The sequence below is a fragment of the Bos indicus genome, chromosome 16, assembly GCF_029378745.1.
Source record: "Bos indicus isolate NIAB-ARS_2022 breed Sahiwal x Tharparkar chromosome 16, NIAB-ARS_B.indTharparkar_mat_pri_1.0, whole genome shotgun sequence".
Lineage (NCBI taxonomy): Eukaryota > Metazoa > Chordata > Mammalia > Artiodactyla > Bovidae > Bos > Bos indicus.
Window position 1 is genome coordinate 70,072,558 of NC_091775.1, and position 27,854 is coordinate 70,100,411.

Consider the following 27,854-nt stretch of genomic DNA (forward strand, 5'->3'; position numbering starts at 1 on the left):
GCCCTTGAGTGGGAGTAAGTTGGTCAAAGGGGATACTCGCCAACACTGACCGACCCCGAAAGCGTGAAGGGCACTTTCCAAAGAGACGAACGACACGATCTCTGACACATGAGCCTGGCCCGGGACATCACAGCTGTTAACATCAACCTGCACTATGACTCAATGCTTTGGGGCAAGTCAGAGGCTCTTATGTCCTGATTTTCTCACCTGCTAGAAAGGGACAGAAATAAACAAAGCCACCTTGGAAGCCTGAGTCTGTAAAGACAGAGGACTGGGGTCGACCTATATACTGCTAAGAACACAAAGTGGGTGACAATCTTTAGTATTTAGGGATGCAGAAGACAGGATGGAGCATGTCAGTAACAAATGTTGTCTAGGAAGCAAAATTTAAAAACAACGCTACCCAGCAACTAGAGACATATTCTTAAATAAAATACCCCTGGATCTGACTGGTACACACATCTACCTTGTCTGTATCCCACTGAATGATTCTTCTGCTTTGTCATCATTAGGTCAGTCCTCACCGTTCATCACCATAGAATTCATTTTCCTGCTTCTCATAGGGGATAGGGACGTTGCTGTTCCCTAACTGTTAGTTGCTGGTGTGTTTGCTGTGTTAGACAAGCCACAGGATTTTTCAAAAACTGTGAAGCCACTGAGTTAAACCGCCTATGACAGAACCCTTCAAATTTTTCTGAGATGGGCAACAACCACTTTGTTAAATGACAGTGCGATCTGTAAAGCCTGCTCTCTGCTTCTCACTGACCACCCTGAAGCCAGCTTTCCAATGTACAGAAATGCTGGTGCTGCAAAAGGCACTCTCGCTTACTGCCGGGGACACCCCCTGCCCTGCCATGGAGCCCCCTCACCCCCACCCTGTCTGCAGCGTGCCCGGAGGGCTGATATTGCAAGACATACATATCATCACGCTGCAGAGTCCTCCTCCGCGTCTTCTCAGAGAGTGGTAGTCACCACATTACTCCCACGGAATCGGGAAAGGGTTCCAAAAATGCTACTGTTGGAACAAAACTGGCTGCCTTGCAGTTTTCATGACAGCGCTCGGATTCCAAGCAGCAGGCTGAAGAATTGTGTGGGAGAAAAAAACGCAGCTCGCAGTTGAGGTATAAATAAATATTCCGAGTTTGCACATCTCAGTGGTTCAAAGAGGAGCCCACTAATTTGGCTGAGTGCATCCTCTGGCCTGAAATACCCTCCAAGGGTGCATGTGGATGAGACGGCCGGCCCTGGCATCTCCTGCATTTTATGCCAAGGGGAAAAGGACAGACGATGTGCTCAAAGACAACTGTGAAGTGACTAGTGAGCAAGTGCTAATTGACGGGGACCGTGAAGGAATGCCAAAGGAATGAAAGTGCAGACGGGCAAAGCCGAAGAGGGAACTCTGAAAATTCTTTTCCGAAAGACGTGTGTTGGGACATGGACAATGGGTGGGTAGATGCCACCCATAACAATGTCCATCTGAAACAGCCATTTGGTGACGGTTGGTTTTGCAGGGGGCGAGGTCATAAAACCTCTCTGAGAATTTGAAGCTATTAACTCTCCCCAACAACCCACCTTCTCCCCAACCCTCAAAGAACAGCAGAAAATGCTATGAAATTTTGAGGGCTCACCGGCCATCTAGAATCTATGCACAGACTAGTGAAGTGTTTCTGAAACCTGAATTAAGACCCTCGATATAACGGACCAGGAAACTATCAGAAAAAATGTCTTTATTAGCTCTACACCATACAAAAAGAAAACAAGGATTATATACAGAGATATTCCGCACATAGATGTGAGCAGTAAAGCTAATACGAAACCAAGGTTTGTTTTTGGCTTATTTGTTTTTGTCTTGTTTCGGATATTACCAAGGTAATATCCCAGGAAGGAAAAAAAAACAACTGGGCTCTGGTGAATGCAGGAAGAACTCTAGTGGGATTTCATCAAAATAATAGATCTCCCAAAGGCCAGGCTTCATTCAGCCTGGCTAATCACCAAGTCCATGGCCACAGACAACGAAGACCAGGAAAAAAGAGCTAACTCGTCAAGACTGGCAAGAGGTTACATAATGCCAATGGTTCTCGAGGTGTGGTCTGTAGACTACCGGAGGCCCAGAGGCCCTTTCAGGGAGCCCGTGAGATCAAAGCTATTTCCAGAATGTACTACTGCCTTTAGTGTCTTGACATTTGTGCTCTAGCAAGTGGAGGGTACCTGGAGGGTGAAACCCGCAAGGCTTTGAAGTGAAATGAAGTCAAAGTGGCTCAGTCGTGTCCAACTCTTTGAGACCCCATGGACTAGTCCATGGGATTCTCCAGCCCAGGCAGGCTACAGTCCATGGGGTCACAAGAGTCGGACACGACTTAGTGACACTACCGCCACCGTGTAATGGTTTGCATCCTCTCATCCCAAACTCTTGGTCCATCCCTTACCCCTTGGCAACTACAAGTCTGTTCTCTGTGAGTCTGTTTCCTAGGTAAGTTCATTTGTATCATAGTTTAGATTTCTTTAGGGGTATTCTTAAGTGAAACTGGCTAGTACTTTGGCCACCTCATGCAAAGAGTTGACTCATTGGAAAAGACTCTGATGCTGGGAGGGATTGGGGGCAGGAGGAGAAGGGGACGACAGAGGATGAGATGGCTGGATGGCATCGCTGACTCGATGGACAGGAGTTTCAGTGAACTCCGGGAGTTGGTCATGGACAGGGAGGCCTGGCGTGCTGCGATTCATGGGGTCGCAAAGAGTCGGACATGACTGAGCGACTGATCTGATCTGATCTGATCTGAAAAATATATATAAAACTGGATCACTCTGCTATACAGCAGAGATTAACACAACATTGTAAATCAACTAGACGAAGATAAATTTAAAAAAAAGAATGTCCCTAATAAAGCAGTGTGTGCACGCTCAGTCACTTCAGTTGCGTTCAGCTCTTTGCGATCTCATAGACTGTAGCCCGCCTCTGTCCGTGGGACTCTCCAGGCAAGAACACTGGAGTGGGTTGCATGGCCTCCTCCAGGGGATCTTCCTGACCTAGGGATCACACTTAAGTCTCCTGCAGTTCCTGCATTACAGGTAGATTTTTTACCACTGAGCCACCCGGGAGGCCCGCTATGCAGTCACAAATACTACTGTCCTTGAATCTTGAGTCTTTGCTATGTATCTTCTTGGCACCCTGAGATGAAGGGGGAAGAAGGCAGGAAGTGTTTCTGCTCCTACTGAAGAATGAGGGTTATCTCAAGGATGAACTCTTGACCATCCCTGGAGCTATAAATTGAACGTGCCACTATTTTCTTGAAATATCACTTTTACTAGGAAGAACAACTTTAGACAAACTGGCTGTTCAGACTTGCATATTTGGCAGGTATATTATGGAAATAAATGAAGTGGGTCCATCACATCAAGGAAAATAATTGGCAATATTTGTTGGCAATGATAAAATGTGGGCTCTTAAGCAAAAATTAGAATTTTGGAACACATGTATCTGCTGCCCAGAGTTTGACAGTCTGTCATGTGAAAGATTGGTGATGGTTTTAATAATTGTGGGGGGTTTTTTTGTTTGTTTGATTTCATGGTTTGATGAAATAAAGTTTTAGGAGGTCTATATAACTGAGTGAGAACCAATGTTTTCCAAATGATCAGAGTATGATGTTTAAAAAATTACACATGACTAAAAGAGTCATTCAAAGTACAAGACAGACTAAGGGATTTTATGTAACAGAGTACATAAAATTCATAGACATGGCTTCAGAGTGCACGTTTTACAACTAATCTTTAAGACAAAAATCACTTCACTGAGTTCTAATGGTGAATAAAAGAATATCCACAATTAACTGAAAAGGCTATTAAGATATTCCTTCCCTTCCAGTTACACACCTATTTGAGGCCAGATTTCCTGTGCATATGTCAACCAAAACTACATAATATGTCAGACTGGATTCAAAAGCATATCTGAGAATCCACTTGTATTCTTTAATCTCTCATTAAAGAGATTTGCAAAACTGTAAAACACCACTATTCTCATTAATTCTTTTGTTTTGAAGAAGAGTCCTCATTTTAAAAAAACAAGTGCTTTACAATATTTTCTATTTTTAATTATAAATATGGTAAATATTGATAAATATCTAGGTGAACAAAAAAAGCTCTTTGGAGTTCTCAGTTTTTATAGGTAAAAAGGGATCTTAAGAACAAAAAGTTTGAAAACTGCTGATCTCTTGTAATAATTCATTCAGTTCTATGAAGAGGTTATTACTCCAGCTTTTCAAATGAAGATACTGAAGATCTTAGAGGTGAAATATCTAACCCAACATGGCCATTCAGCAAGTTGGTAGCAGAATCAGAATTCACACATCAAGGGACATATTTTGTCTCCATCATGCAAACATATCCTTCCTTGAGTATGGTAACATGATCAAGGAGCATATACTACAGCAAACACAAACAATCGATGTGTCTAGATAAGGTCATTCAGTTCAGTTCAGTTCCGTCGCTCTGTTGTATCCAACTCTTTGTGACCCCATGAATCACAGTACCCCAGGCCTCCCTGTCCATCACCAACTCCTGGAGTTCACTCAAACTCATGTCCATCAAGTCGGTGATGCCATCCACCCATCTCATCCTCTATTGTCTCCTTCTTCTCCTGCCCCCAATCCCTCCCAGCATCAGAGTCTTTTCCAATGAGTCAACTCTTCACATGAGGTGGCCAAAGGATTGGAGCTTCAGCCTCAGCATCAGTCCCTCCAGTGAGCACCCAGGACTAATCTCCTTTAGGATGGACTGGTTGGATGTCCTTGCAGTCCAAGGGACTCTCAAGAGTCTTCTCCAACACCACAGTTTAAAAGCATCAATTCTTCAGCGCTCAGCTTTCTTCACAGTCCAACTCTCACATCCATACATGACCACGGGAAAAACCATAGCCTTGACTAGATGGACCTTTGTTGGCAAAGTAATATCTCTGCTTTTGAATATGCTATCTAGGTTGGTCATAACTTTTCTTCCAAGGAGTAAGCATCTTTTAATTTCATGGCTGCAATCACCATCTGCAGTGATTTTGGGGCCCCCAAAAATAAAGTCAGCCATAGTGTCCACTGTTTCCCCATCTATTTCCCATGAAGTGATGGGACCAGATGCCATGATCTTAGTTTTCTGATAAGGTAATAGCAGTAAGTAAATAAGTGTTAGTTGTTCAGTCATATCAGACTCTTTGTGACCCCCATGGACTGTAGCCTGCCAGGCTCCTCTGTCCATGGAATTCTCCAGGCAAGAATATTGGAGTGGGAAGCCACTCCCTTCTCCAAAAGGGTCTTCCTGACCAAAGGATCGAACCTGTAATAGCACTAATGAAGAGTACATAAAGGCATTCTTTACTCTCGTCTGCATAATGTCCCAGCTCCAGTGGAATCCTGTTAATGCTGTGCCATGCTATATTTGGTCGCTCAGTCGTGTCTGACTCTTTGTGACCACATGACTGTAGTCCGCAAGGCTCCTCTGACCGTGGGATTCTCCAGGCAAAAACACTGGAGTGGGTTGCCATGCCCTCGTCCAGGGGATCTTCCCAACCCAGGGATTGAACCCAGGTCTCCCGCATTGCAGGGGGATTCTTTACCATCTGAGCCACCAGGGAAGCCCAAGGATACCAGAGTGGGTAGCCTATCCCTTCTCCTGTTAATGCTACTTGGCTTCAAAGATAAGATACAATGGGAAGAATCCAGTCATCTGAAAATGAGATCCAGGAAGGAGAACATCCCGACAGATGTTGGTCAAGAGACCAACCATGCCAGAGGACTCAATGTCACTTGAAGTGGACTGGAATTAAAATAAGGACTGATTTTGTATCCAGCCTGTGCAAAGAAGGTCCCTCTGTCTCATTCAGGCAGTAAATTCAGGCAGTAAATCCAGGTGTGTTCGCAGACAGACACTGGGCCAGTCCACATGGGACTGCGTCCTCTGGGAACTGGGTTATAAAACACTGCAGCTCTCACAAAGGACAGAAAAGCCTTGCCTGGCTCGGATGCAGATGTTACTGTGTATGTGCTTATGGGGTCATCTACCTGGCTTACCTGTGTGAATGTCCTTCACAAAGATTCTCCCGGCCAGACTGCCTTCAGCGGAGAGAAGGAGAAAAGCTAAGCCAGTTACTGACAGGGAACAGTTTAAGAATCTCCTTTGGTCTATTTGGTAATAGCAGTTCTCAGTGAAATGGGGTAGGGATGGGAACTCAAACTACCCAGATACGCGCTTCAGTTCTTCCCATAGCTTACCACAGGGCGAGACACACACGGTCCGTAGGTCTAAGGGTGGAAACCCCGATTACAAGGTGCTGAGCTGGCTCATATGGGTGGGGGTGTGTGTGTGTGTGCGCGCGCTTCAGAGAGCAAGAGAGGGTTTGTGTGTGTGTGTATGTGCTTCAGAGAGCAAAAAGTAGAGCTCCTGAGAGTCCAACTACTGCTGACTGCAAAGTTCAGCCAGAGAGAAACTTCATATGGGATATCCATTTTCACTGTCGGAATACACAAGGCTTTTAGAATAAACTCTATGCCTGCAGAAGACCCAGCTGTAAAGCTTTCGTTTGCGATGTAACCCAATCTGAATTGTCCAGGAGGTTTGGGGAAAGACTGCAAAACAAAGAACAAAAAACTGCCCTCCGTGACAGAGGAATAAAGGTCATTCGGAGGAATGAAGTGAAATGACTGAAAAGGAAGGGAACGAAAGGAACATTAATGGTGAAATCACGCACAGCCTCTCAGAGTGGTTCTCAGCTTCAGCTGCCCATGCCCATCTGGGGCTGGGTCCAGCTAGTCTCATCAGACTGGTCTGTGCTGGGAGTTTTAGAAAGCTACCCAGGTCGAATGTGCCTCCATAATACACAACTGCTGGTCTAGGCCTATGGTCATCCATTTGGGTTGAGAGTTTTCGAGGGCAGAATTTGATGAAGAGTGTTGAAGCATTCTTCTCTGCAGTCCAGACTGCTTACCATATAACTCTTCTTAAGAATGACTCACACACAGGATGGATTAGGTGGTTTAACTACCTTGATGATGGATGGATAGGTCAGAATAAAGCGGCAGACACTGTATTTTCTTACTATGACAATCAAGTGTTCTGGAAGCCAGGCTCAGCTTTCTTTCCATCTCTTCCTGATTCGTGCTTCACAATGCAGGATGACTGTGCTGGGCTCTTTTTCCTACTTCCCTGTCTCAAATCCTTTTTCCTTCTCATGCTTGAGGTGCTATGTGATCTTAGGCAAGTTATTCATCCTTTCTAAACCTGTTTCCTCCACCATAAAGATACAGTTTCTATCTCGCAGGTTTGTTATGTAAATTAAGTGAAAAAATATAAGCGAAGCCCACCACTACTACACTTTTAATTAGTCTTCTTTCTTTTGTGTGTTTTTTTTTTAAGTGATGTCAACTCCTGAAATATCTTCAGTACCATCTTGCTCAGACTCATATTTAGAGGATTTATTCTTCTAAAGCCTTTGTTTTACAGGCAAATATCTACTCTGCTGTGAATGGAAGGGCTCTTTGAACTTAAGAAATGGTTCCATCTGCAAAAGGAGGAAAGAAATGTGACAGGAAAATGCAAGTGTGTGATTATCAGTGGCTGAAACAGAACTCAGAAGACACGCTCCTGTCATTTTCGACAGGAGGAGACACACGCAGCGATTAATTTTCTTGCTTTTAAAATTCGGAAGCCGGGAAGATCAACAAGTTAGGATTGTAATTAACAACTCCTGCTAGTTAATGCATTGCTGCAGGTGCTGTGGGTCCAGATAAAAAGGATTTGATCCTGTAAGCTCCCTCCTTTCTGCTACCGAAATGAATGCTTTGTGGGTTTTCCCCATGAAAGAGAATGATACTGGCATGGAGTGGGTTTGCAATAACAATTACTTTTAACTAACGGTGATAGAAGAAGTGACGAGGAGGCTCTGCTGAACAGAGGCAGCCCCGGCCAAATGAAAAAAGAGAAAAGGAAAAAAGCCCCAGTGGCACAATATAACTTCACCATGGGTTGAAATAAGACAATCAGAAACAAAGTTAGCCTCCCACCCAGAGTGAGTGGTCCACTAGCAAATTTTTATTGGAGAGAAATAAAAATTGGAGGAATTGTGGCGGAACCCTATTATAACCCTGGTCAGGTGACAAGGATAATACTCAGGGTATGGGTTTTTGTGTAACCCTGAAAGATGCTCCATGTAGCACTTTAATCCACAATGTAACCGTGAAACGGGACCACGTGCTGCGGGAGCTTCTTCCCAGAGCAGGGCTGAACCTTCCCCCCAGGGCATCCGGCTTTGTTCTGAGGCTTGTTAAAAGTTAGAGCCCAGGGCCTCCAGGGAGGCAGGAAATATTTAGGGCAGTAAGGTAGCAACTAATAGGTTTTCCCAAACGTTGGAACAGAAGCTGTGATTTACAAGGAGAAAGAGGAGGCTTGGTGGTCAGTACTGAATAGTTGACCTTGTCATAAAAACGATGGCCCTGGGAGAAATGGGAGTGACACGGGTCAAAGGGTAGAAAGTTTTGGTTGTAAGGAGAAAAAGGTCTGAGGATCTACTGGATGGCAAGGTGACTACAGATAATAATACAGTAGAGTATGCTTGAAAGTTGCTGAGCCTTGAGCTTATCTTGTCACACAAAAGGAAGTTACCTACGTGAGGGGATGGATGTGCTGATTATCTTGATCTTAGTAATCATTCCACAGCCTCTGTGTACACCAGATCATCAGGCTGTACACTTTAAATATAGACAATCATATCTGTCAATTTTTCCTCAATAAAGCTAAAAAAAGACTGTAGACATGACTCTCCACATCACTGACTCATGAAAATCAAACTCAGCAATGAAAAAACAGTGAGGATGCTGATTTAAGATTTGTTTCAATGAAGGCTCTAGGGAAGCCTGGCATGCCGCAGTCCATGGGGTCACAAACAGTCGGACACGACTGAGCAACTGAACAGCAAAGGCTCTTCTGCTGCTAAGTCGCTTCAGTCGTGTCCGACTCTGTGCGACCCCATAGACGGCAGCCCACCAGGCTCCCCCGTCCCTGGGATTCTCCAGGCAAGAACACTGGAGTGGGTTGCCATTTCCTTCTCCAGCAAAGGCTCTAGTAGAGATGAAATCTTCCACTGCCTTAGAAAGAAAAAAAAAAAAAAATCATGAGGCTTACGGATAGAGCAGAGAACTACTGAGCCTGTGGAACAGCGACGATGACTCTTTTCAGCCACTGGACAGCACCTACGACCAAACTTCATCTTGCAGGCCCTGTAAAATCCCTAACAGCTGAAGCCTGCCCGAAGAACAGATGTGTGCGCTTTTAAATTGAACATTCTCTTCTGAAATTCTGTGTATGAACTTTTGTGGGAGATCACAATGACGCTTCCTTGCAATTTGTCGTTGACTTCTCTGATGCTTACCAATGAGGAAGTCAAAAGGAAAGAAACAACAAATCCATTTTTAACTTAGTTCTCTCTTATAAGAACTGACCATAAGTAACAGCTACCATGGGGGAATGACGCAGCACCATTGTGGGGGAACTGGAAAGACCGCTTATATTTTGTTTAGGTTTTAAGTGAAAAAAGCAGTAAGGGATAATGCCAGGCAGGGTGGAATATGGAGGACTTGAGCAGTCAAGATTCTGCCCTGAAGACAGAGATCGATGAAGTGTTCTGTAAGTATCTATAAGGATCCAAGAACGAACAGAGAAGGAGATGAGGCCTGCCCACAGAGCTGTTAGTAAAATAAGACTACAGAAATGGGATTATTCGTTTAATAAATATTTACTGAGGTCATGGAGTATCAGGCCTCAGGCTAAGTGCTGGAGCTACAAGGTTGAAGAAGACCTGGTTCCTGTAGTCAAGGAGCAGGTGTGACGAAGGAAGTATACAGAAGGCGCTACGGGTGCACACACACGCATGTGTGTACAAGCATGTACGCACGTACCACTATAAGCACTTCGGAGCTGCTGGAGTGAAATTAACACTGCAGAGGAAACTGGACCATTTCGATGCCCAGCCTTGGGGGCGCGCCCGCAGGTAGCCTTGACCCTACAGTGACCTTCCACTGGGTCACTCTCTGAAGATGCACAGAAACAGAAGTTGGCGGTGGGCTGCTTTTCCCACTCTGTGCCTAGAAAATATTTAGCAGGTAGGTGCCTTGAAAGGCCTGAACACGTGCTTAAATCAATTTACTATTGAGTGAAGTAAGTCAACTGTTAGTTTCCGAATCTCTACTACTTTGTGACCCTGTAAGTTTTTAAGGTGAAAAAAAATCCTAAAGCTTTTTAAAGTTGTATTTAAAAATATTTATTCAAGTGTATGAATAAATATTTCTAAATACAGTTGAATAAATATTTCTAAATACAACTTAAAAAGCTTAATGGATATTCATGAGTTTGAGTAGGCTCCGGAAGTTGGTGATGGACAGGGAAGCCTGGCATGCTGCGGTCCATGGGGTAGCAAAGAGTCGGACACGACTGAGCCATTAAACTGAACTGATTCAAGTGTATGAGTAGACCAAATTTCATCAAATTCCAAAAAAAATGTCTACCCAAAGTGCTGCTATTTTAACACAATGCAGGGATGCTACAGTTTCATTCGACCCAGGATTATCTGATCAGAGCTCTCCCTTAGTTTGCATAAGTCATGAACTAGAGTGTGTGCTTAAACTTCTTGGTTAACAGTTTTCTTTATGACATACATACATGGATTATCAGTGTTTGATGAAAGAAAGCACTGAACTCAAAACATTACTGCCTTTAACCAAAACTCTGCTAAAATGACAAAGTTCAAGGCACTACAGCATCAGCCAAAAACTGTCATTTGCTATCTGCTTCTACAAGGATGACATCACTAGCCACTGCAGTCGCTGACCTTGAACCATTGCCTGAAAGGAGTCCAGGGCGGAGACGAGGAGTGAGGCACTCTGTGCTCTGCGAAGAACCGGCAGAACAGGCCTTCAGATAGCTAGAAATTTTCAGGCAATTTTATGAGCCCAACTTCTGACATCTCCTCATACCTAGGAAGCACTAAAATCACTAGCGGAGACATCTGCTCCTCGTGACTGGTTGCAACCTTCTTGAGACTCTGCGACCCCACGGACGGTAGTGCACCGGGCTTCTCTGTCCATGCAATTCTCCAGGCAAGAATACTGGAGAGGGTTGCTATTCCCTTCTCCAGGGGATCTTCCCAACCCAGGGATGGAATCTGGGTCTCCTGTATTACAGGCAAATTCTTTACCGACTGAGCCACCAGGGAAGCCCCCTTGGGATCAGCAGAAACCTTCTGCTGCGCGGTTCACCAAAATCAAACTTACGCTGACCTCCCCTACCCACCTCTTTGGAACAGGGCCTCAGAGCTATCTGAGAAGCTGTCTCTTGGGCAGTAAGTCCTCATTCTGCCCCAAATAAAACTTAATTCACGACTCTCATGTTGTGCTTTTTCTTTTCAGTCTACAGTGCGTAAAATAAAGATGAATAAAACGTACTGGAACATAAGCTTCGTGGTGGGAGGGATTTTTGTTCCTTTTTTCACCGGGATTCAGAACATAGCGTGTGCTCAGTCGCTCAGTAGTGTCTGAGTCTTTGCAACCCTATGGACTGTAGCCCACCAGGCTCCTCTGTCCATGGGATTCTCCCGGCAAGACTACTGGAGTGGGCTGTCATCTCCTTCTCCAAGGGATCTTCCCGACTCAGGGATCGAACCTGCATCTCCTGCATTGGCAGGCAGATTCTTTATCACTGTACCACTTGGGAAGCCCAGAACCACAGTGAATGCCCCATAAATATAAATATTTGCTAAATATATTAAAAGCAGAATCCCTGCTCTCAGACAGCTTACCATCTGCCCACCATTAAATGTCTCTTACTGCTGAGGTTTTAAGAACCTGTGAAACTCTCACTGACAGTGATTGTCACTCTGATAGAGATTTGTGCAGCTGACGGGTAAGAGATTTTTTTCAGGTGGCAAAATGAGGAAAATCAACAAGATCTGAGCCCAGGGCCCACATCCCTTGAAGAGCCTTTCCTGGTCCTCACAGACTCAAGACAAAAAACTCCTCCGGTCCAACATCTTTTCATTTTGTCACAGATGGCAACATAACTCCTTTCAAGTGCCAGGATATAAAATCCTTGAGATTTTTATTTGGCTCAGATGAAAAAGTGCATCCTGCTGTCAGCCAGACTCCCTTTGCACCTCGCTCCCCCAGGATACGCCTATGTCTTCAGGCTTTGGTGTGAAATTCGCTTCTCCGTGAGGGAATCGTCCTTATTCTTCCTCTCCCCCAGTGGTGACTGCAGATTCCCTGGGCGATGAGACCTCCTGTTCATCACAGTGCACTTGCAGATACACAGTGGTGGCTCAGCTATCACAGCAAGCATTTATTTTGGTTTCTAGGGACTATAAACTTGTGAAACAGAAGCACTTATGGATTCTTGGATGCACTCCTTTAAGAAGCGAACCCAATCCACTTGAATGATGTACATGCCATATTTCCACTCAGTCATCAGAAACCTTCCACTTAGCCCCTAGGTTTTATGTTAATACATTGGCACAAGGAGTCCCACAGTATTTTTTAAATTTTTGATGGAAGGAAAATCTGAGACACACAGTTGGATTCTCAACAAATGCATGGACTAGAAAGGTAAGTTGTTTCCTGAACCCTCAAGACACTTTGGTCTTATTTTCCTGCTAAATCGCGTATCTCTGGCCTTCAGAGAAGTCTAGAAGAGATCCGATTTCCTTCTGTTCTATTGTGCTGGCGTGAACGCCTTTGCAATTGAAAAGGAGGCCTCCGAGGGTGGTAGGAACAGAGTCAGCAGAAGTTACACAAAGTGAGGTGTGTGGCTTTGTGACTGGTTAGAGCGCCCGTGCTAATGAGGCCAAGGTCGTGGGTTCAGCCCCTGAAAAGGCAGTTACTTCAGTCAATTCCCTGCTGGAGGACTGCACCCCTAAACTCCCACAGATTCACTAGAAATCCAGAGATGCGAGGGTTGGGATGAGAATGGGAGACTGATGGTGGTGTACAGAGACTGATCACATTAATACAAATCCCTTGAGAGAGGACAGAGACCTCTAGTCCCAGAGTGGGCCCCTCTCCAGGGGGAAGCGACTAACCTCCAGGCTGACCAGCGCTCTGTTGTGCTGAGTCGCTCAGTCGTGTCCGACTCTTTGCGCTCCTATGGACTATAGCCCGCCAGGCACCTCTGTCCATGGGGATTCTCCAGGCAAGATTATTGGAGGGGGTTGCCATGCCCTCCTCCAGGGGATCTTCCCAACCCAGGGATCAAACCCAGGTCTCTCACACTGCAGGCTGATTATTTACTGTCTGAGCCACTAGGGAAGCCCAAGAATACTAGAGTGGGTAACCTATTCCTTCTCCAGGGGATGGTCCCAACCCAGGAATTGAACCAGGGTCTCCTGCATTGCAGGCAGACTCTTAACCAGCTGAGCTACCAGGGAAGCCCCTCCAGAAGGGGGCTCAAAGCCTACATCTGGTCAGATACAATCAGGGTGCCCTGTTCCAGGTCTGCCTAGTTCCCTGGTGGTGATCAGGACTATATACTCATGGACTTAAAGGCAAGCAGGCAAAGCAGAGCAGGGCTGCCTTTGAGAAGAACAGGACATGGGAATGCAGAATCAGTAAGACAGAAGAAATTTCAATCCAATTGTCCTGGCACAGATCAGGTCCTCAAACTGAGAAATGTGATTACTTCTCTCCACGTGTGAAGTACAAAAAACAACATGTGCGTATGGTGGGAATGACCTTAGTTATTGATGACTCCAGTTACAAAGGGATATTGTAATTACTGACTGCCTCCTCAGGATGCAGAAATATAGAGGCTTAAAATTACAACGATTTCATGTTTTCTTTATATTGACAAGAAAAAGAAGGGATATGAACCTCAGGCAACAGCGTTAAGTCTCAAACACCAAAATCAAGTTGCAACTTTCTTTGCAGTTTTCTATTTTAAGTTCTGTAAAATAACTTCACTGGCCCAGGTTCTTAGCAATTCTGAGTTCTGTTGAAAATCAGCTGCTGCCAAACTACAGACCTGAGCCCTGAATCTTCCCAAAGAAATTTAAGACATTTCTGAGCATCTTTTAAAGAATCTTCGGACAGACAGCGTGCCATTAGGACAGACAGTGCTTGTCCTACAGGAATACCATCCAGGGGCCTTTCAGCACAGCTGCATCATGAATTCTATTCCCAAACCATGTCTGTTTAACTTTGCATAGAGCAAAGTTCTGAAGAATGGGTCTGTTTAAGGAAAATAAATATGCAGGGGTGGTCCACATCCTTGTGCTGCCCTACCAGCACACACAGAAACAAACTCTTTATATGTAGCTATAAAGACGAAGATGACAAACTCCTTTTAAACAATTTGAGCACATTTAAAAATATCCCAGACTTCCCTGGTGATCCAGTAGTAGAGTCCACCTGCCAATGCAAGGGAGCTGGGTTCAACCCCTGGTCTGGGGAGATCCCACATGCCATGGGGCAACTAAGGCCGGTGCCACAATGACTGAGCGTGAGGACTGCAGCTACTGAAGCCCACGGGCCTAGAGACTGTGCTCTGCAATGAGAAAGGCACCGCAATGAGAGGCCTGTGCATGGGGACAAAGAGCAGCCCCCACTCACCGCCACTAGGAAGCCCGCACACAGCAACGAAGACCCAGCGCAGTCACAGTAAATAAATAAAAGTGAAATTAAAAAAAATAAAAATATCCCAAACTCACCGAAGGACCAAAGCCTCATATTTCTTTTTACATTTTATCAGGTAATAGTGGATGATACAGAAGAATATATGCAGTTGTTACACAAATTCCAAACTGTTAGAATAAAAAAAAAAAAATTCCCTGAAACCACAGCAGCATAAGATATACATCCAAGATAGATGAATCAATTGATTTTGCTGAACTTTTAGAAACGACGCATTAATCTGTTGCATTATCCACAGAGGCAGGGGGAAGCAAAAGAAAAGAGGTGATAAAAATTGCGTTCACTTGAGAAAGCAGCAGTGACTTAAGTCCTCGTGTCCAGGTGTGACTCACACAGTAGTTTCAGGTCAAAAGGGACAGAGATATGTGTGGCTGATTCATGTAGATGTATGGCAGAAACCAGCACAATATTGCAAAGCAATTATTGTCCAATAAAAATTAAAAAAAAAAAAAGGACAGTGAAGGAAAACCACACTCAGAACAGAAAGACACAGTTACCTCAGTGAAGAGGCTGGCCCTTAGAGGGCACTCAATATCTGCCCCCCGCAAAATGTGAAAATCAAGGAAACAACTTTTCCAACACTCAGTTACTTCCTACGTAAGACGGGACAAGGTCTTCTCTACACAAGCCATCCTTGGAAGGATCAAAACACAAATGTACCTGGAAATGCTTTATGAGCTGCAAAGAGCAACACGATTTAAAGGAATATCATCTTATACGGGATCTTCAAATTTTTACGACTATGAGGATATTGTGCAATTGCTTTTTGGAGGGAAAGGGGTTAGCTGGTGGTTTTAACTCACCAGGGTTTGAATTTCACGTAGGATATCTATCCTGCTGCCAGTCTGTCTCTTTCACCTCAAATCGTTGCTCATCATGCAGCTTGGTCACTGGGCCCTGATACTCCAGAACAGAAATGATGCTCCCTGCGTGTGAAAAATGTGCCTGCCCTGGCACTGTGCACACCTGAAGTCTTGCAGGACTGCTCCTTGCCACAGCTGAATCACGCTGAAGGCAGAGAGCAGAGCAGAGCCGTGGTATCCTTGCTAGGTGGAACATTCTGTCTTCCTCCATTTCTTATTTCAAACCTTTGTTTAATTCCAGGGTAAAAAGAGTATTAAAGTCGTTAATCATTTTGGAGCTACACAAGGCTCTTTAAAAAAAAAAAAATTTATATTTACCTGTGTAGGCTCATCATATCATTTTCATCAGGTTTCGGAAAATACTGAAAACTGATCCCAGACACCCATTATTTATGCTGTTGAATGGGAGGTTGAGAACCGCTGCTTTCAACTCTGGGTCAACTTGCCATCTGAATGATGATTCCACTGGCCAACAAGGTACAATATTGTCTTCCCAGTATTCCCCAGCTCAACCCAACTGCCATAAAAAATGTCCCTGAAATGAGAATATGTTCTCATACTATTTAACATTTAGCCAACAGAACTCATCAAACAAGTCCATAGAAGCGAGACACCGAGCCAACTGTGACACCTCCCGAGTGGTCCGGGTTGTACTGGGCACTTGACTTCCCTGACTCAGGACCAGCTCAGTAGGTGGGTGTTAATGTGCACTGCTCACAGATAAAGGAAGCTGGGAGTAAGTGCGTGCATGCTAAGCTGCTTCAGTCATGTCTGACTCTGTGCAATCCTATGGGTTGTAGACTGCCAGGCTTCTCTGTCCATGGGATTTCCAGGCAAGAATACTAGAGTGGGTTGCCACGCCCTCCTCCAGGGGATCTTCCCCACCCAGGGATCAAACCCACATCTCTTATGTCTCCTGCACAGACAGGTGGGTTCTTTACCACTAGTACCACCTAGCAAGCCCAGAGGGGCTAAATAATTTGGCTCAAGACAAGCCATCAGGAAGGGATAAAACCAGAATTCCAACCCAGTCAATCTGGCCCCAAAGTCCCTCCTTTGCAATCTCTAAATAAAATAAAAACTTGAAATACTGAAATGTTGAAAATGGCAAACCAATATCTCATTATCTACTGTACAAATGGCTGAATTTTATATTCTTTAGTGTAACTTTTTAGAGGAAATCTGTTGTCTGTGTGTGTGTGCGTGTGTGTACATATACCTTTTGGGGGGGGAAACACCATGCAGATGAGGAGTCTTAGTTCCTGGACCAGGGATGGAAACCTATGATCCCTGCAACAGAAGTGTGGATTCCTAACCACTGGACCACGAGGAAAGTCCCTGTTGGCTATCTTAATCTTCCTACCCATCTCTTTATTTATTTTTTTTTTTTACACCTTTTTTTTTTTACACCCTTTTTTTTTTTTTTTTTTTTTACACCCCATCTCTTTAAAACACATGTAAAAAGATGCAGGGAATCGATTATTGGAGCATGTGCCCATAGAAAGTGAAAGTCACTCAATCATGTCCAACTCTTTGGGATCCCATGGACTACAGCCTGCCAGGCTCCTCTGTCCATGGAATTCTCCAGGCAAGAATACTGGAGTGGGTTGCCATTCCCTTCTTCAGGGATTTTCCTGACTCAGTAATCAAACCCGGGTTTTCTGTACTGGGAGGTGGATTCTTTATCACTGAGCTACCAGGGACGCCCTCTCAGATGGAACATGGGATACAGATTTTTCTCTTTCTGAGACAAATACTAGCAAGTGTTAAAATACATTAAATATCAAGTGAAAAAGTGTGCCACAAAATACTGACCAGGCCAACGTATGTGCTTGTGTGCGTGTGTGCACCAAAAAAAAAAAAATCTGAGAGGTCTGATGAGGACAGCTCCCAACTTGAAGACATTTATATTTTTAGGAGCTGCCTCTTAGCAGCTGAGGCAAGATACACATCTTCCCAAGTGTCACCCTGAGAAAATGTGATACAGATGCAAACCTTTGTTTGTGTTACCCTGACAGTAAGAATTCCACTTTGCTGTGACTTAAGAGACTTCCTATTATTTTTCCATTTGCAGAACATACTTATTTCTGAAAAACATCACTTCTTTTCTTTCAAAATAAGTCAAACCCCGATACAATTACTATGATAGGGAAGATCTCTGCAGGCTCATCTGTCTTAAGCACTATTATTTACCTTCAACTTCTGGCACAAGAAACAATATGTGCAGTTTTCTTTTTATGGCAGGGGAGGGGAAGTCATGGAAGAGTATTTGAGAATTTTGTTCCCACCCCTGGGGGAACCCTGGGGACATATACCCGTACCTCCAGTATAGCTGAACAGAATAATCTGTCCTCGATCTATACAAACAGCTGACAGAGGAAACAGTGCTAAATCTTTGAGATTGATCTAGCCACTAATTCTAAGTGAACTGGATTTAACAGAAACCACAGAGTGAGTACAAAGATATTTCTGATTTCACAGGTATCATGATGTCATGATGTCATCGTATCTTGTGTGTTATTTTAGCTGATTTCAAATGAGTCCTCAGGGACAGAGAGGAAAGGAACTGTGGGTGTTGACAGAGGTTCACCTCAGCCAGAGAAAAGTGGGGGGAGGTGCAGTGGTCCCTCCCCAGTGCACGGCAGCCGGAGAGGGGCCTGAGGCAACAGTGGCACTAACGAATGTCACCCAGAAAAGGGGGAAACAAAAGCAAAGGCCATCCCATAGGGCGCGCTGACTGGCCAAGCCGCACCTGGCAGCACCTTCCCATCCGGAGGTGAGGGCGTGCATAGTAGGTACAGTTCGGAGGCGAAAGAGAACCATCTCTCCCTTCTGCTGCTCCACTGCGAACCCAGCTGGATTTGATCTATAAAATTCACAGGAGGAGGAGTCTGGTAACAGACATCTGAGCGCCTACTAGGTGCTTGGTCCCGCAGTCTTCTCTGCCATGATGGTTCCCAGGAATCACCAGGATCCCTGACGCAGGAGGGAGGCCCCTTCCGTGCGGGGTGACCTTGCTTTGCTCCTGCCACTCCAGACACCCACGCTGCTTCAGACTCTGAGCCACAGCAAGGCTCAGAAGATCAAGGGACCAGACACAGCAGCCTTTTTAACTTTGGGAAAACCCAATGCTCACTTCACTCAAACGTCGCAAAGTGGTGCCATGACCCTTTAGCTCTTGGCTCACCAATTCAAAGAGACACATCACATACAGCCCTTAAGCTGCCCACGGCATGATTCTGTGTCTAGTTCCTTTCCAGGTCCCCCCAAAGCGGAAGACAGCTCTGGCAGGGAGTCTGGGCAAGATGACTATAGTATTTAGCTTTTGTCCCTTCTTTTGCTCTGTCTTACCGTGAAATAAGATGAACATATCTCAGGCACTGAGTTCTTTGGCGTGTGTTGGGCTGGAGATCTGTATTCAAAAGGTACCTGCAAACCTCAGGTGGGCTTAATCTAGCCCAGAAGTCTCCACTTCGAAGATGAAGAAACTGAGGTTCAAAGAAAGTAAAGCAGGGCCCAGGAAGGTCCCATGGCATAAACTCCAATGCCATGCTTCCTGCCTCAGTCCTTTTATTGAAGACTTGGGTAGGTAGGCAATGGGCGGAACTGAGGACATTAGATTTCATTTTCTTAACTATAAGCGTGAATATACATACTTCTTCTCTGGGCAGTAGTTCTCTCCCCCTTAAAACGTAAAGTGTTGCATTCATGCTTTCTAAGGGTGCCTTTAGGTCTGAAACTGTCATAAGGCTTGAAGATATAATTATGCGTTGGTGTATGTGAATATATATACATACACACACATACATGATCTGCTCCATTTAAATACCAATTCCAACCAGACGTTTTGCCTAATCCCCCAAGCAACCAGATTTTCCCAACCCCAAACAAGGGCTAAATTCCGTCCCCCCGTTGCAGTCCCTCTGAACCCAGGATCGGTGACCCCCTGGCTTCTCCCCAAAGACCAAGCGCAGAGGGTGACAAGACGAGGGGCCACGTACTTCACATGAAATACTAAGTGTCATTAAGTTCCTCCGCGGTAACACGGCAAGCCTGCGGCAGCGCGGGGCTGAAAGGGAGGGGGGGTGCACAGATCACATCGCAGGAAGCACAAGTGAAAGGTGGCTTGTGGCTGTGGCCACTGCGCGAAACCTGGGGCCCCGCCGGCAAAGCGCCGAGTAGCCAGGGTTGGGGAGCAAGCCTGGCTCGGAGCCCACGTGTTGCAGGCACGACCCTGCCCTGGCGGGTTCACACAGCCCACGGGGGCCAGCAGAGAAATGTGCCTTGGTGCCGGGCGTGCGGCGGGAACTTGGCGGGTCTTACTGAGTGCACGTGGCCCGGCCAGTGCCGGGTTCCAGGTCCCCTCCCGCTCCCCACCCCCGCCCTGGAGCCGCGGGCGCTAGGACCCCGCGAGGCGCGCACACTCCGGCCCGCCCGCGCGCGCGGCGCCCCCCGAGCCCCTGCGCGCCCGCCGGCACCGCCCTACCTGGCGAAGCAGAACTCGCAGTGGTTGCCGCGCTCGCTGACCGTGAGCACGTAGGCGTAGGCCGGGCAGGAGAAGAGCAGGTCCCCCACCTGGAAGGGCTGCAGGGCCCGCAGACCCCGGCCCTTGCCCGGGCTGCAGAAGCGCTCCAGCCCGCCGTCACCCTCGGCCCTCATCCCGGCGGCCGGGCTGGCGCGGAGGGCGGCCTCCCGCGGCTGCGGCTCCCCGCGCGCTGTTATTGGAGCAGCGTCACCCGGAGCCGCGGGGGCGGGAAGCCGCCCGGCGGACGCGGCGGCCACCGCTTCCCCGGAAGGGACGGCGGCCCCGCCCGGCGCTCGCGCGCCCCCGGGAGGCGGGGGACCCGGCCCGGCAGCCCCGCCCGCGTGCGGGACCCTCGCCTGTGGCCCCGCACTCGGCCCACTGTCGGCCGCTGCGGCCACCGCCCGGAGCTGCGTTCCCCGGGGCCGCTCCAGGCAGGAGGTCGGAGGCGTGTGCGTCCTGGCGGAGGGTGCGGGCCGCGGCCGCGTTCCGGTGGGCGGGATGGGGTCACGGTGGGGCAGGTACCCAGCGCCTCCCCTGGACCAGCCAGTAGGATGGCCCGCGCTGGGTTAATAGAAGTTGGCGGCGTAGGGAGGCAAGATGCTTCTCAACCTTCAGTTCGGTTCCTCTGTCCTTGTCGAGAACCCTAGAAGGAGTCCTCGGGGAACACCGAAGGGAAACCGCAGTAGGAAACTGCTAGGTGCCGAGGGTTAAAAGGTGCTTCCCCAAGGTGAAAGGTTTTTAGAGCCCAGTATGACTCCCAGGGAATCTCAAGTATTGATTGTGAACCTACTTCTTTCCCTCTGCCCCTCCGGTGGAAGTTAATTACGTGGACGGAAAAAGGAAGTGCACTGGTCAGGCTTGCTCACTCAGACTCTGCGTACAGACAACGATGCGGAGGAGGCAGGAGATAACCTTGCAGTCAAGGAACTTAAGACTTGCCCGGGGGCAGTGCCGTGCTGTGGCCAGAGCACACGGCTAGGGATCGAATCGGCTTGACCACGCACTGTCATCTTAGAAAAGTCAATTAGGTTATGAGTCACAGAGAGGATTTTCCGTATGAGAAAGAAGGGTTTAATCTGTTCTGCATAGGAGTGTGGAAAGGCTGCAGTTGATGTGCGGGCTCTAAGAACTCCGTGTATAAAGAGAGGATTTAGCAAAAGCACTAATACTTAAAGTGTAATCTCAAACTAGGTTGCCTGTGTAAGTTCAGGAGTAGTTCAGCAAAGGGTAAGATCAGTGTGATTTGAGTATGTCATCAGAATTTTTGACCCTTCAATAAAACTCCTAAAATGAATAAGCCTCTGGCCTTCCTGAAGAGAAGAATACATCATGGATACTCTCCCATTTAGACACTTTAAGAAGCATTCACTGAGCACCCACTGTGTAAGAAGCATTCACTGAGCACCCACTGTGGCCAGTCAGTGGGATAGAAAGAGGGGCAGAATGTGGGTCTGGACCTTTGCATACCATACATTCACAATCCTTATTGGGTGTTAGCGGGTCAAATACTGAGCTAAGTGGCTTAAACACATTACCCCCATTAAATATGTAATTCTAACTGCCCAGTGAGTTAGGTGTTATATGTTTCCCATTTCCAAAACTAGGAAACTAAAACTCAGAATACTTCCCAAGGCTATACAGCTAGGTTGCAGAATTTGCTAGGTTGCAGAATTTGGTTTCAGCCTCCAGTCAGTCTGAATATGAGGCCCACGCTCTTAAGTGAAATGACCCTCTGCAAAGAAAGACAGCTCTCTGAGACAAGTGGTGTTATGGTGGCTTGCACAAAGCGTTCTGCGGGGAAACAGGCAGGGGAGGACAAACAGCATGGAGAATGCAGGTTTGGTCAAGGCAGGTGCCACATTCACGTAACCTTTGAGCTGGGCCTGGATGATGGATGAGACTTAAGTACAAAAGAAGAGGACAGTTGGCCGGGCTGAAAGAATTGCATGTGAAGACAGAGGGACTTGAAAGAAAGAATGGTGTGTAGTTGCAACCTGCTGTGTTGAGTGGAGACTGAGATCTCAGGGAGAGGACAGGAGGTGAGGCAAGAGTAATGGGAGGGCATCTTCTCAGGAGACGAGTTTCCTCCCAGAGAAGGTGTGGGAGTCTCTGAAAATGGTTAAGCAGCGGGGTGCGCTGATCAGTCTAGTGTTTTAAACGGTTCTGCTGCAGCTTTGCCGATAGACTGGAAGGGAGGCGACTGAATACAGGACCACGGGTTAAGAGAGCACTGGACATGGCAGGCAGATGACAGTCAATCTTGTAGGCTCAAAACAGAAACCAGAGACTTCCCTGGTGGTCCAGTGGCCAAGACTCCAAGCTCCCCATGCAGGGGGCCCGGTTGGATCCCTGTTTGGGGAACTAAATCTTGTGTGTTGAAACTGAAGATCCCACGTGCTGCAACTAAGACCCAACACAGCCAAATAAAGTGTTTTTTTAAACCAAAAAAAAAATCGAGGAACCATAATATCCTAGAATTTGGTGAATGGAAGAGGCATTTTCTTACTAATAAGGAAAATGAAGCAGAGCTAGCAAGAGATTCCATGACATATTCATTCAACATTTAAATATTTATGATATGCTTACTGTGTTCCAGCAACAGTGATAAAGGCTGGTGATATAATGACAATGACAACAACAACAAAAACTGACATTCCCTGTCCTCAGCTTTGTACAGTCTGTCTGGCAGAGGAGGCAGACATTAATCAGATAATCACATAAACAAATATAAACTGTCAACAGTCTCAAGTGCTGGAGCAGTGCTTAGAGGACATGACCTAGTCTAGGAATGCTTTTCTGAGCGCCAAAGAATTGATGCTTTTAAACTGTGGTGTTGGAGAAGACTCTTGAGAGTCCCTTGGACTGCAAGGAGATCCAACCAGTCCATTCTAAAGGAGATCAGCCCTGGGTGTTCTTTGGAAGGAATGATGCTAAAGTTGAAACTCCAGTACTTTGGCCACCTCATGTGAAGAGTTGACTCATTGGAAAAGACTCTGATGCTGGGAGGGATTGGGGGCAGGAGGAGAAGGGGACAACAGAGGATGAGATGGCTGGATGGCATCACTGACTCGATGGACGTGAGTCTGGGTGAACTCCGGGAGTTGGTGATGGACAGGGAGGCCTGGCGTGCTGCGATTCATGGGGTCGCCAAAAGTCAGACACAACTGAGTGACTGAACTGACTGAGGAATGCTTTTCAGAGACAGTAATGACTGAACTAATATCTGAAGGATGAACAGAACTTAATCAAGAGAAGAGGAGGGACAAGCATTCTAAACAGAGGGAACAGCACGTGTAACCGAGCAGGACCCCGTGGGGCCTTCTGGGAGCAGATCCCAGCCCCTCCCATGTCCCCCACCTGCCTCTTGTCTGTAGGAAAACTTTAGCCTCCCAGGCCTTCCCCAGGTTCCAAAGAGTAAGTTTAATCTGAGAAGTGAGAGAATGTACAAAAAAGGGAAAACAGTCAAGCAAGACAAAACAAAAGTTTATCCATTAAATAAAGCCAAAATCATTTAGTTCCTCCTCAAGGGTTATAGGTAATATTCTGAGCCATCCTCTGGGCTGCTTTACAGATACTGAAATCCCTGTCAGGTGGAAGAAGTTAACTGCATGGTGACCATCAGCACATCACAGACCCCAGACAGGTTGGAACCAGAAGGTTGATGATGTTGACTCCAGATTACCTCCCTACCAACTGATCAGAAAAGGGTCTGCAAGTTGGTCATATACCCCACAACCCCATCACCATTTTAAAAAACCCTTCTCTGAAAGCCACTGGGGAGTTCAAACCTTCTGGGCACTAGTTACGTGGATTTCTTGCTTGGCATCCTGCAATAAATGCTGCACTTTCCTCACCACAACCTTGTATCAGTAGATCAGCTGTACTGCAGCTGTACTGCAGCTTTCCAGCGTGCAAAGTGTCATTGGTTGGAAGAAGTGTGACCACAATGAAGGGGTGACTAGAGCAAGGCTAGAGGAAGAGTGTTGTTCTAGATGATTTTAGGAGGTACATAGGTCCTCTTGGACAACCCACAGGAGTCTCCTCTGATTAAAAAAGCCTCTGACAGATGCCAGATTCTGTTAGATGAGCTTTATGTCGGTTACCATACCTAAATCATGAAATTCCCAAGTGGTGCAGTGGTTAAGAATCTGCCTGCTAGTGTAGGAGACACAGGAGACGGAGGTTAGATCCCTGGGTCAGGAAGATCCCCTGGAGGAGGAAATTGCAACCCAATCCAGAATTCTTACCTGGAAAATTGCATGGAGAGGAGCCTGGCAGGCTACAATCTATAGGGTCGCAAACAGTCAGACACGACTGAGCACACATGTAAACCTAAATCAGCTTTTATTACTGTGTTTTACTACACATGGATGTTGTATGTTAATGAAAGAATTATCTTAAACCTCAGAAGCTTTCAGATATACACCTACATAGGCAAATCTTGGATAAATTCGGTGACTCTACATAGTTTTTTAACTTTCTGATTTCTGGCAGCTCTAACCAGCACAAAGATGAAAAGACTGACATAGAAATGAACAATTACAATACAGTAAACAATGTGCCATTTAAGGATTCCTTATGCAGTTATCTGCTTGTTAACTTTTATTGCGAGTCATCTTTTCCTCTTTCGCCGAGAAGGATTTCCAACAGCTGAGCAAAACAATCATGTTAACTGTTGAGTTGTCTTTCCAGGTGAGTCGTGGCAGGAACAGACTTAAGTGAGGATGGGTCTAATTTAAGAACACTGGACAAGAAACAGCCTCATTTTAGAAAAATGCCTGTGCTGAACCCAAATGACTCAAGATGGAAAGATGGTCAGTTAAGTTTAGCCATTAATTTAGGAGCTTAGCTTATGAAGAAAACTGTGTTTAAAATAAACTGCCAAGGAATGGCAGCTCACCAGTGCAGCAGACTGATGACAGCACTCTTAATGCAGCTCATGCTTGTCAGCCAGCCGCCACGCATTCTCGCATTCCGGGAGAGTCTCCTTCCACCTTTTTCACTGCCTGCCACCCCACAGCTTGGAAAGAATGGAGCTTGAACGGAGCTTTTGGGAGACTTTGCCTCACCATAGCTCAGGGGAAGCGATAAGAAGTGCTAAATTCACTTAACTTCTCTAACCTAGAAGGTGATCTATTGAATAATTTATGAGTAACATATCCTTCCGGCCACAGATTAGCACATGAAAGCAACAGCTCTGGCCTGGGGATATAAAGCCTTAGCAAAGAAGGAATACCAATGAACATGGACAGTGGGCCCCTTGCCTGAACCACCACACCTCTATATTTCGTATTTCACTTATTGATTGCACGTTCTTACCCAGTGCTAAATCCTTGTCGTACCATGGTGAAAAGACCAACACGTGCACTCAAAGGTATTAGGCCCTGATCCCCAGAGCCTGTACGTGTTACCTTATATGGTTTAAAAGGGTCTTGCAGATGTGTTAAATTGAGGATCTTGAGCTGTGTGATTATTCTGGATTGTCCAGGTGGAGCCTCAATGCCATCACAAGAGTCTTCCCACATCTCCAGAGGGGATTTGACAGACCGACTCAGAGGTGGGAGGGATGTGGCCATAAACCCAGGAATGCGGGACCTCCAGCAGAAGCTGGAAAAGGCAAGGAGCAGATTTTCCCCTTGGAGCCTCCAGAAGGACTGTGGTCTTGCTAAGACCTTGATGTCAGCCCCGGGACACCAATTCCAGACTTCTAGGCTTCAGAACCGGGAGAATACATTTCTGTTGTTTCAAGCCACCCAGACTGCAATAATTTGTCCTAGCAGCCACAGAAAACTAAAACAAATTGTAATACAATAAAAATGTTCACAAGGGGATTAACAAAGTGAAGTGGAAAGGCTTCACAGAGGACCTGACATTTTAACTCCTCTTAGAAGACTGGGCTTCCCTGGTAGCTCAGATGGTAAAGAATCCACCTGCAGTGCAGGAGACCTGGGTTCGAGCCCTGGGTTGGGAAGAACCCCTGGAGAAGGGAATGGCAACCCACTCCAGTATTCTTGCCTGGAGAATCTCATGGACAGAGGAGCCTGGTGGGCTATAGTCCATGGGGTTGCAGAGTTGGACACGACTGATCGACTAACACTTTCAGAAGGAAGACTAAAAATTGACCAAGGGAAAGAGAGGCCCCCACAAATGGGATTAAGAACCTGAAGGTGTAAATTCACTGGGGTAGGAGAGACCTTGACAATCTGGGGAGGTATTTTTGTCTTACTGCAGACGCTTGCATAGTTCTGACTATGTACTAAGTGCACTTTTAAAATAAAGTCTCACCTAATCCTCCTAACAACATTTTATAGATGAAGGATCACTATAAATAACTTGTTCAAGTGAACAGCGGGGTGAGGACTCAAAGCAGGCTGCGTGTAACAAGTCTGTGCCCTGGACCACTGCGCCTCGCTGCCTTCCTGCTTGGCCCAAGCTGCAGCCTTAGGAAGGAGACCTTAGGTAAAGCAGGACCAGCAGGAGTGGCCCAATGATGAAAGGTTCTATAAAGTTTCTATAAAGGTTCTATAAAGCTGTGTGCCTAGGAGTTAGATGCCCTGTATGGTACTACAGAGCCAGAAAAGTTTGGCGAGCATGATTCAATTGTTGCTTAAGGTCATTTTCATGGCTGAATCAAGGATACATTACAGGAGGGTGAGGACAGAGAGAGAAATAAGAAGTGTAATGCACTCGATAGCCCAGAGAAAGATGTTGCTGGCGTGAACAAGGGCAATAACGGAAAGAAGAGATACGGGTTTGGAGAACTTTTAATTAGCAGGACCTGGTGCTAATAGTGCATGAAGGGAAAGGTGAAAGGGGAATTTGAGCCATGGAAAAATCTGTCTGATGACAGCTGACATCAGTTCCATTCAATCCCTCAAGTTCATTTACATCCTGCGAGTATGCCACAAACAAGATCTTGTTATTTCTTCTTTTCCGCTATTTCTTTTTTAATCTCACTTTATTTCTATTCTTATGCCACTCCTTGCTGATGGCTTTATTGCTGGATTATTACAATAGCAGTAGGCAGCCAAAGATCATACACAGCTCTGCATTTCCTTCTGAACCCCTTCCATCACCATTCAGTCGGTGGCACTGACTCAGAGATGAAATGATATTGCAAAGTAGGACTGAGAAAACTCTTGGACTCCAGAAGCCTAGGATCTCAGGAAACTCAGGGCTCACTCCAGTCATAGCAAATCCGAGGTGATGTACGAGCAAGGCCTCTGCCCAGGAAGGAAGAGGGAGAATTGGAAAGAAAGCCAGAGGGAAGTTGGAGTGTTTGTGAAGGGGGCATGCTTGTTTGTTTCCTCCCAGGCTGCACCCTGAAGGAATGGAATAACGCAGTAAGAACCCCGTAGGTTCGAGAGGATTCAAAAGAGAGATAACCAAGGACCAGGGGTTCTTACCCCTGCTAAGCACATCTTGCCTTAGCATCATGGTGCCACCCAAACGCAAGACCCCACCCCCAAAACTGATAAGACATTTCTACCACCCGGGAAAAATGAAGGCTCCTAACAAACTCTGTTCCAGTTTCTTTAAATGTTCTGTGCATTTATAGATGAGCTTCATCTATGGTCTCTCCCTATTCTGTGTGCCTTGGTTACTGCTGTCAAACACATCTCAAAAAAATTGCTTTTTCTGTTGAAGAACGTTCAGTTGCTCCTAACTGGATATCGCATCAAGGACAAGCTCTTCTTTCTGGCTTTAAAAACTCTACCTCTGACTGTCATACTCAGCTTGAGTTCTATCTGTTCTGAG

General features: G+C 46.2%; 1 protein-coding gene across 1 annotated transcript in view; it reads right to left on the bottom strand.

Annotated features, from left to right (window-relative positions):
• Positions 1-20,347, bottom strand: part of SMYD2 (SET and MYND domain containing 2) — a 53,205-nt gene extending 32,858 nt beyond the window's left edge. Inside the window, exon 1 of the mRNA XM_019976651.2 lies at positions 20,058-20,347. Coding sequence (XP_019832210.2) covers positions 20,058-20,230 — 173 coding nt within the window. The 5' untranslated portion in view covers positions 20,231-20,347. The remainder of the gene's footprint in view (positions 1-20,057) is intronic.
• Between the last annotated feature and the right edge of the window lie 7,507 nt (positions 20,348-27,854).